Raw genomic sequence first — 11,125 nt, 5'->3', positions numbered from 1 at the left:
TTCAGATGTTGTAAGCTGCTCAATAATGCTGAAGAACTGGTGAAGAATCAATATCCTATTAGAACTTTTTTAAGTTATTACGAAGAGAAATGTTATAATGAGTGACAAAGATTGTTCTTCATCCAAAGCTATGTCCACCAGAGAGGATTAGAATGTATTTATTTGAAGGCAAAGTACATCAACACACATGACAAAGAATACAACTTTAAAATAACAATTTACATTAAAGCTAATGTTTGTCTGATGCAAAATAATGGTGAAAAGGTGGAGGACATAAACCGTTCTTAGTATGAAAGCTTGAAATAATGACTCCAACGATACTTTTATTGAGGATATAACAAGTTCTGCAAATGAGGAAAGCTACCAAGCCATACCTAAGAATATAATTATTCAAAGCAAATCATTTCATTCTATTTTATTTTAAGGAGTAAGTCAGTACTTATAGGCATTGCAATTCAAAAGAGAAGGGGTTGGCCTCCATCACTTCATAAGAAAACTTAAACTAGAATCCTTCTTGGCCGAGCCACCGGGTATTAACAATGGAGATCGTGCTGTCATTTTGAGTACTTGCTTCATTATTCCTTATAAAAGCTCCCAAAGAGGCAAATATATATTGGCAAATGTTTTTTGCACTTCCCTTGATCAAAATAACATGCATGAAAGTTTGAAGATGGTTGTCATTTAGCTTTCTTTTAATCTCTCAAAAATGTATGGCTGGTCATCCCATATTATGGTGATTTTTGTATTTGACAATGCAAAAGTCTTTCTACCCTAAGCCAAAATTTCATGCCAAGCATCAAATAAATGTAATGATGATAATATTAAGCTCAAATTATGATGACTTTCGGAGCACACACCTATATAGAGACATACAAGGTGAGTGTGATAGTAAGAAAATATTGAGGTGAAGATTTCTAATTAACAAGATAGAAAAAATGTGATCTTTAATCTATTTATTGTTAATGATAGCGCTTTCAAGTCTTATTATTTTTCTTTAATAGCACTTACCCTTATGTGGAGAATATATGCTTTTGAAATGATATCAACTCCTATTTTTCACTCAATGTATGAGAGACAATTACCTTGGACAAGGCTACATCTTTGAAGTGACGACCTATTTCAAATTATTTGGTTCATTCATTAATGTATGATTGTTTATAATATAGAAATTTGTTTGATTATCATAGTTAAAGGATTATGTGTTGTGATAGGAAAGTCAATTTCTTCTCCAAGAACTTGGGTCCATAACATTTTGCAAGCGGAATGAATATAGCTACAAATGTTAGCTTCTTATTTTTCTAAGAAATGATATTTCCACAAACAACAAAATCATGAAACATATTTTCAAGTTTCAAGAAATCCAACATGATTAGTTCCAATGAAGGCTTCAATCTTCGAGTGATTATGTATTTCTATTCAAACTTAAAAAGAAATGCATTACTGATAGAAATTAGATAAATAATTTGATCATTATGAATAACTACTGGAATGATTTAAGCGTTAAAAAATGAATTTGAATGTGAAGAAATTTGAATTGAGAGACTGCCTGAAAATGGGCGAGGCACTGCTATTGCTTATAAATTGGTATGATTGCTGGTGAAGGATAGCGAAAATTAATCAGTAAATATTTTTTATGCATTTTTAAGTAGCGGAGAAAATTCTTATCAATTAACAAAAATCAATCAAAATATTGTAGAAAATTCAAATTTTGGTGGATTTTGGCCATTATTTATAATTTTTTAATAAAAAAAAACATTCTTTTCATGCAATGTTTAACACACTTTGCAGAACATTTTTAGTTTTTACTTTGATTTCAAATAAAAATTAGGAAGATTTGCATAACACTTAATTCCTATGTATCTGCGTATGTAATACCTAAACTTTAATTTTTGCATATATGTCATCTTATATATGCATGAAAATGTGTATTTCACTTTTTTTAAAGTAAATATAATGGAGTTTTTTATGCGACCTAAAATATTTGAGTTGTTTAAATGTAAAAAAAATAAAATTTAGGCGTTAGCTATGTAGTGAATACATAGGAATTAGTTGGTATGTATGTAAATGCCCCTCAAAATTAATAGGTTCTTATGGTAGAGCTTTGTTGAGTACTAGAAAATTGACAACACTAGAGAAATCTTAAGCCTTAACTTAATATAAATTTTAATTACACACAAAAAATAATGTAAGACAACCAAAATTTTTACCCGAAAAAATCATGAGACTTAGCCTGGTCAAAGTAATCTACCAGAAAAATAAAGTATAAATGTTCTTCTTCTGAATTTGAGAATATAGGATTACGAAGTAGGTAATCACAAATGTATGATAATAGTTTGATTAAAAAAAAATTATAATTATGTTACAAAAATTGTAGTTGATTACTACAATAGCATTAGTTGGTTATAAAAACAATAGTTTGACTACAATAAGTATAGTGGGTGGCTACAAAAGTCGTACTTGGCTGCAACTATTGTTGGTGGTAATCGATAAGGGTTGGTTGTCAATGACGACCTTTCGTGGTTGACAGTGATCTCTGATGGCCAATGATGAATTCTAGTGGTTGACTGTGATGTCAAATGATCTGTGATAACCATTGAGATTTCAAGAGTTAAGTTTTAATAGTTAGCTCACTTTTTATTTCTCTTTCCCCCTTCAAATGAAGAAGGATGACCTATTTATTGTTTTCTATAGGAACATTTCAGTAAATTTAGTCAGGATCTCAAAATACTTCATCAAACGATTCACATTGATTATCTTGATCATAAGTCATTTTTTAATATTTAAGTTTATTAACAAACTCAAAATGAAATGAAATTGAGCTCGAGATTTCTCTCATCGAGCCACTCAATTTTTATATAACCAAGCCAAATTTTGAATTGTTTGGCCTTCCAATTAATGTACCAAAGCCTTTCACAACTCTTTAAGTGTTTGATCTAAGCTTATTTGGACTCGGATTAGATCACTTTCAACAAGAAGAATCATTTGAGCTATTGTTGTTATATATATATGGGAAGTTTTTATGTGATTTGAGTGTCAGTATTAATTTTATGCCATTGTCTATTTTTAAAAGATTAAGATTAAGAGAGGTGGCCCTTGCCATTGTAATCCTTCAACTTGTTGATCGATTTATCACTTATCCAAGGGGGTTATAGAGGATGATCCAGTGAAGGTGCAAAAACTTATCTTCTCTATTGATTTCATTATATTAGATATGGAGGAAGATAAGGAAATCCTCATCATACTAGGTGGAACTTTCCTAGCCACTAATCGTGTTATGATTCACGTGCAGAAGGGAGAGTTGACGATGAGAGCAAATGATCAGGATGTAACCTTCAATGTGTTAAAATCTATGAAATTCCCTTTTGCTTATGATGAAAATTAGTGTTGTAGGATGTATCTCATAGATCATCTGTCAAGTCTTCAATTTTGAGAGTGTTGTGAAGTTAAACCAAACGAGCAGATTTTCATCGAGGATGAAACAACGAAAATTAAGAAAGAATATGCTTTACTGGTTGAAGATAATCCAAGAATTTTTAAGGAGAGGTTTAAAATATTTGATACAATAGAAAATTGTTGTTCCTTCTATTGAGGATCCCTTGAACTTGAGTTGAAGGTGTTTCCTAAATATTTAAAGTATGCTTATTTGGGGAAGTCATCTACATTATCAATTATCATATCCTCAGATTTGACTGATTCACAAGATGAACAACTTTTGAATGTTCTGAGGAGTTTTAAGAAAGCGTTTGGATGGACCTTAACAGACATAAAGAAAATAAAAAACCCGGGGCAGATCCTCAAAGGAGATTAAACCCAATTATGAAAGAATTTGTAAGGAAGTATGCAAGTATTTATTAATGAGAATTTTTTATTAATGATTTTTCAATGTTTGGCCCTTCATTTGACTCTTGCTTGAATCATCTGACAAAAGTGCTAAGATGCTGTGAAGAGACCAACATTGTTCTCAATTGGGAGAAGTGTAAATTCATGGTATTTGAAGGAATTTTGTTAGGTCATAAAGTTTTTGAAAGAGGCATGTAAGTGGACCCAAAAAAATTCAAGTTATTGAAAAACTTCCCCTACCTACTACTGTGTGGGGGAGTTAAAAGCTTTTTGGGAGATGTTGGATTTTATAGATGATATATTAAATTTTTTTCTAAAATAGCCAAAGCACTATGTCGTCTTCTAAAAAAAGACATTATATTTAATTTTGACCATGAATACTTAAATGCTTTTAATACTTTGAAAGAAAGTTAGTCACGACTCCTATAATTGTCTCACCGGATTGGAGGAGACCATTTGAGTTAATGTGTAACGTGAGTGGCTGCGTTATTGGAGCAGTGTTATGACAAAGGTATGATAAGATGTTTAGAGCTATATACTATGCCAGTAAGACCCTTAATGAAGCTCAAATTAATTATAATACTATTTAGAAGGAGCTTTTAGCTATAGTATATGCATTTGATAAATTTAGACCCTAATTGATTGATATCAAATGTATTGTTCATACTGACCATTATGTTATTCGGTATCTAATGTCAAAAAAGGACACCAAACTAAGGTTGATTAGATGGGTTTTGTTACTACAAGAGTTTGATATCAAAATAGTAGATACAAAAGATACTAAGAAATATATAATGGATAACTTATCGAGACTGGATCAGGGGAATTCATGTGTTTATGAAGAGGGGATCAATGAGAATTTTCCTGATGAACAACTGTTTGCTATTATTGAATGACACATTCTGTAGTATGTTGGCATAGTAAATTACATAGTTAGTGATATTATACTCTATGGTATGAGATATCATCAATGAAAGAAATTCGTCCATGATGTCGGATATTACTTTTGTGTTGACCTCTACCTTTATAGAAAATGTAAAAATTAAGTGATGAGGGGATGTATACTCATAGAAGAAACACTTAAAATTATTAGGAAATGTCACAATTCTGAATTTGGGGACATTTTGAATTTTATAAAACTATCATTTACTTTGAAAATAGTTTAATTTAATATATATAATTTTGATTTTAAAAAATAACATCTTAATTTTGAAAAATGAGACCGAATAGATCTCATATATTTAATAGTTTAAGTAATCGAGCACAACACTGCAAGTGATACATCATCTTGAAAGGTAAGTATATCACTTAACAACGAGCTTAATTATATAAATTAAATAATTTATGAGATCTATTTGCTCTCATTTTTCAAAATTAAGATGTTATTTTTAAAATCAAAATTATATATATGTATATATATATATATTAAATTAAACCATTTTCAAAGCAACCGACAAATCTGGCAACTCCGCTGAGGATTAGCAGGTCTATTTTCAAATTATTATTGTGAGTTTCGAGTTTTCAAATTTATGTGCCGATTTGATTTGTTTTTATTTTTTGTTTGTTTGATTTTGTGTTGAGTGGATTTGTCGAGAAATAAATTTTGTTGAGGATTTCATTTGATTTTATCGGATTTGAAGACTAGGTCAAGTAGGAAAGCACAGAGACTCATATTCAACTTGAGAGCTAGTGACAAAAAATTTTTCTACATCGGGGAGGAAAACATTGTGACGTATATCTAACCCAAGCGACAGCGAGTGCTGAGAAGGGTTAGGATTATACCTTTCTCGAAAGTTGAGTGCTGAGAAGGATTATGACTATCTCTATCCCGATTGTTGAGTGCTGAAACCAATTGCTGAGTGCTGAGAAGAGTTAGGACTATGCCTATCCTGACTGCCTAGTGCTGTGAAGGATTAGGTCTGTGTCTATCCCGATTATTGAGTGCTGAGAAAGAAGTAGGACTATGTCTATCTTAATTGCTGAGTGTTGAGGAAAGAGTATGTCTATCTTAATTGTTGAGTGTTGGGGAAGGAGCAGGATATTGCATATCCTAATTGTTGAGTGCTGAATGAATTAGGACTATGTCTATCTTAATTATTGAGTGTTAAGAAGGATTAGGACTATGCATATCCTGATTGCTAAGTGCTGAGAAGAATTAGGACTATTCTTATCCTGATTGCTGAGTTTTAAAAATGATTAAGACTATTCCTATCTCGATTTGTTGAGTTTATGAATTTGTGGAATGCAAGAATTTATGAAATTGTGGTGATTATGGAGTCTTGCAGATATTTTTTGAAATTCACAAAGTTTATGAGAGTGCAGAGGTGTTGCAAAATTCTGCATATTTGCGAAGATACGGAGACTTATGAAGTTGCAAAATTGTGAAGATTTGCTAAGATTTGTGAGGTTTGTAAAATTGTGGAGAATTTACTGAGATTTGTGAAAGCAGAGATTGTGAAGATTTGTTGAGATTTGTGAAAGCAGAGATTTGTAGAGATTTGTGAATGTAGAGATTGTAAACATTTGTGAAGTGTGGAATTTATGAAACTTGTAAAAGCAGAGATTTGCATTGTTTATGTTGAATCTTGTAGAGGTTTATGGGGGAATTTGTGGAAATTTATGCAATGTAGAATTTTGTAGAAATGTGTGCAGGGATTTATGAAATTTTATGAAGTGCAAAGTTTTGTGAAAATGTACTCTGAAAAAGGCTATGCACTTTTCTGAGTTGAAGAAAAATCTCATTTCTATTGAGCAACTCGATGAGTGTGGACATTTATTAGTATTCTCATATAACATCAGGAAGGTTAAAAAATGAGCACTAGTACTTGCTCGGGGTAAGAAAACAAATACAATATATATGACTACTGATTTAATTAATAGTGTTGATACTACCGTTGTAGAGAGCACAACAGAGTTGTGACATTGCAGGCTTGACCACATGAGTAAGAGGGGTATAAAGAAATTTCAGTCCAGAGGCAAGCTAGCGGAACTGAAGTCAGTTAATCTCATCATGTTTGAGAGTTGCATAATTGGGAAACAGAGAAATGTCAAATTCTTGAAAAGTGACAAAATACCAAAGGTAGGAAAACTAGATCTTGTACACATAGATGTGTGGGACCTTCTCCAGCGGCATCTCTTGGAGGCTCTAGTTACTATGTCATATTCATTGATGATCATAGCAGAAAGGTATGTGTTTATTTCTTAAAGCATAAATATGATGGATTTAATGTGTTCAGGACTTGGAATGCCAAGATTGAGACAGAGATAGACTTAAAGCTAAAATGTATGAGGTCTAATACAGGTGGTGAGTACATTGATGGTAGGTTTAAGGAGTATTGTGCAGCTCAAGGTATCATAATGAAGAAAACCATTCCAAGGACATCAAAACAAAATGGTGTTACAGAGCGCATGAACAAAACCATTAATGAGCGGGCTAGAAACATGAGATTGCACGCCGAACTACTACTTACTTTCTGGGCAGAAGCGGTCACACTACAATTTATTTGATCAGTGGGGGACCATCCATTTTGTTAGATTGTGAGTTGTCTGAGGAGGTATGGAGTGGGAAAGTGGTCAATTGTTGTCACCTTAAATCCTTTGGATGTTTTCTTATGTTCTAATTAATCTTGATGCTCAACGTAAATTTCAAGCTAAGTCAAAGAAATGTTATTTCATTAGTTATGAAGATGAGACATTTGATATCATTTATGAGATGATCAAGATCGAAAAATCATAAGGAGCAGAAGTGTGATTTTTAATGAAAAGATGATGTATAAGGACAAGGTTAGTACAAGTTCTGAAACAGTACTGCAAGAATCTGAGTTGGTAAGGTTTGATGATTTACTAGAGGTCACAGTGCAGGACAGAGATGCAAGTGACGAAGAGAGTTGCTTCGGGACACCCATTCATATTGTTCCGCAGTCAGCTGCAAAGTCGTCCACCCCTACAACTACTGTTCGTAGGTCAAAAAGGACTAGAATTTCTCTATAGCGCTACTCACCAACTTTGATTTACATTTTGTTGACAGATAGTGGAGAACCTCAGAGTTATGAATAAACCTTGCAAGATGAAAATTCAAGCAAGTGGGAGCTGACTATGAATGAGGAGATGGATTCCCTGCTAGAAAATCAAGCTTGGGAGTTGACAGAACTTTTATTAGGGAAGAAGGAGACATTACACAACAAGTGGGTGTACTGGGTGAAGACTGAGCATGATGACAGTAAGAGGTACAAGGCTAAACTTGTTGTAAAAGGCTTTCATCAGAAGCATGCTATTGATTATTCCAAGATTTTCTCTCATATGGTGAAGCTCACGACCATCAGAATGGTATTGGATATGGTTGCTACTGAAAAACCTCTTTCTTGAGCAGTTCGATGTGAAGACAGTCTTTCTTCATTGAGATCTTGAAGAAGACATCTACATGCACCAACCTGAAGGATTTGTGGTACAGGGAAAGGAAGATTCAGTTTGTAAATTGAAGAATAACTTGTACGACCTGAAGCAAATTCCTAGACAGTGGTACAAGAAATTTGATGAATTCATGAAAAATGCATGGTACAACAGATGTCAGGCTGATCCTTATTGTTATGCAAGGCATTTTGACAATTCTTATATTATTCTACTGATATATGTTGATGACATGCTTATTGCAGGGCTAGTATTGATGAGATCAATAATCTGAAGGAGCACATATCAGAACACTTTGCAATGAAGGATTTGAGAGCTGCAAAACAAATCATTGGCATGAGAATTGTCAGAGATAGAGTTAGAGGCACGTTGAAACTCTCTCAGGCTGAGTATGTGAAAAAGGCAGTTAGCATGTTCAATATGGATAAGTGAAAACTAGTTAAAGCACCCTTGGGCAGTCAGAGGAAAAACATGACCACACGAGTAAGGTTCCTTACGCTTCAACTATTGGTTCACTTATGTATGTTATGATTTGCACCAGACCGAAAATTGCCCATGTAGTTACACGAGTAATCCTAGAAAGAAACATTGGGAAGTTATGAAGTGGAGCTTGAGGTTTTTAAGAGGCTCTTCATAAACTTGCTTTTGTTTCTCAGGAAAGAGTTTAGAGGTACATGAATATGTTGATGCTGATCTAGCTGAAGACATTATTATCAGAAGAAGTACTACGAGCTATATTTATACTATGAGTGACACTGCAGTATCATGGGGCTCTAATCTACAGAAGATAATTTCTTTTTCTACTATAGAAGCTGAGTATATAACAATGACAGATGCTACAAAGGAGATGATATGACTATAAGGCTTCTTGGAAGAACTGAGCAAGAAGAATCAGAAGGGCATTACCTGCAGTAATAGTCAGAGATCCATATTCATTACAAGGAATCCAACATTTCAGACTAGGACCAATCACATTCAGATCATGTATCACTTCATACAATTATTATTGGATGACAAACATTTGTTGCTTAAAAAAATTTGTGGAAGCAATAACCTTGTTGATATACTGATTAAGGGTGCCACACTTTAGAAATTGAAGTTGTGTGCAACTTCAGTTGATCTTCTATATAGAAGACATGAGCTTTGAGATGTAGATGTGGAGGATAATAATTTGAGGAAGATAACGATGCTACGTGTGCACCGGTCTCCAAATAAGAGATTTGTTATGTGGAGCTTGGTTTCAAAATAAAAAATAAATAAATAATAATAATAATAATACCTACTCCCACCTCTTCAATTTCGCGGAACGATGCAGCCCCCTCCTCCTTTTATTCGCGAACATCAGCCTCCCTCCTCGTAATACAAGGATCACTCTCCCTTGTTTTTTGGTTTTTGTGATTGGCTCACGGGTGGAAGAAGAAAGGGGATCACACTACACTATTTCCTTCCCTTGTGCTTCTTCGACGTGAGGTTGAAGGGGGGCGAACTCCAATGAAATCACAGTCTTTGTTTTTCCCTATTTTATTCTTCTTCGGTGCCGCTGCTCACGGGTTGAGAGAAAGAAGGAGAGGAGAGAGGGAGTGAGAGAGAGAGAGAGATTCTTTCTTGGGAGTGAGAGATTCTTTCTTGTAAGTCGATGTGGTCGACAATGTAAATCCTTAACGTAATAAAACCCTATGCAACTGCATGGATATAGGTAATTTGTCGAACCACATAAATCTGTGTGTCTGTTCTTTTCTGTTTGCGAATTTCTCGTTCCATTTTTCACTTTATTGTCGTCGTTTTTTTTTCAACACGATTATGGTTGACAATGATTCAAGTTTTTTTTTCAGTTGGAACATTTTCGGTCAGCAAACATAATATAGTTATTTTGGACATTTTTATATGTAAATATCGAACGGAGGCCTGTAGTAGTGACACTTTCCTGATTTGAAACAACAATAAAATAGTGTTACGTTCGAAGCAAGTTCGACGATGTTCCTGTAGGAAACAGATGCATCACATTTTATTGGCATTCTCATGATCGAAACAGAACTCTATTGTTCTCTCAAACAAAGCTTAAAATGATAGCTCCTTAAATAAATTCTAAAGTCATAGCTCCTTCAAAGGGAGCCTAAAATTACCATTTTTTAGGCATCTGAACCTGACCTGAAATTTTAAAGCCATAAATGGACAGTTACCCGACCCGGCCAAAATTTTAATCTTATGCGAATGCGAATGCTATTTGGATCGTATTCGGGCCGGATTCGCAACCCGTTCACCCGGTCACTCTCTCCGGAACCAGAAGAGTACTTCGGCTCTGTTGATCGATTTCCATCGTCGGATAGCTTGACACCATTACGAGCTACTTCTCTAAGAACAAACCCCACTTCTCTCCATGGCTTCACCGGTCGAAGAAGATAAAGCATTACAACGTAATCCCTCGTTCCCTTCTATTCAACCCACTCTTTATGTTCCAGGCATCTGTGATTTTTGGAGTCAAAAGATTCGTTTGATGCATGCATTTGATTACACATACTCCATTTTCTTCTGCGTATATATGCCAAACGCTAGATTTTCGTTATTTCTTGAATTTTGTTGATTTTTCTTAATGAACTAGCACCTTGGTGAGAGAAGGGGACAAGTAAGGATTTTGTCAAATAAATCCCTTCAAATGCATATATATGATCAAGATGGCATGGTTTGCTATGATTGTATGAGTGGCTTTGCTGATTAAACTAGAAGTAGTAAAAATAACCCGATAAAATAAAGATTTTAGTTTTTTTAGTAAAAAAAAATTGCCTTGGCAAAGTTTAAGTTTGATTCGACCATCCTGGCTGAAAAGTTCTGTATAGAGAATACAAGAACGATGTATCAACTGTGATTTGCTAGGTTTTCT

General features: G+C 34.0%; 1 protein-coding gene across 3 annotated transcripts in view; it reads left to right on the top strand.

Annotated features, from left to right (window-relative positions):
- Positions 1-10,465: 10,465 nt before the first annotated feature.
- The window catches only part of LOC110024400 (protoporphyrinogen oxidase, mitochondrial), a 76,050-nt gene continuing 75,390 nt past the window's right edge, over positions 10,466-11,125 (top strand). For 2 of the 3 annotated variants that reach the window (XM_020724354.1, XM_020724345.1), the window contains exon 1: positions 10,467-10,661. In XM_020724354.1, coding sequence (XP_020580013.1) covers positions 10,625-10,661 — 37 coding nt within the window. In that variant the 5' untranslated portion in view covers positions 10,467-10,624. Of the gene's footprint in view, positions 10,662-11,125 lie in introns of all 3 variants that reach the window. The other variant, XM_020724361.1, reaches the window with a different exon arrangement.

The sequence above is a fragment of the Phalaenopsis equestris genome, unplaced genomic scaffold (assembly GCF_001263595.1).
Source record: "Phalaenopsis equestris unplaced genomic scaffold, ASM126359v1 Scaffold000002, whole genome shotgun sequence".
NCBI classification, from domain to species: Eukaryota; Viridiplantae; Streptophyta; class Magnoliopsida; order Asparagales; family Orchidaceae; genus Phalaenopsis; species Phalaenopsis equestris.
This window is presented reverse-complemented; position numbering and strand designations above follow the sequence as displayed.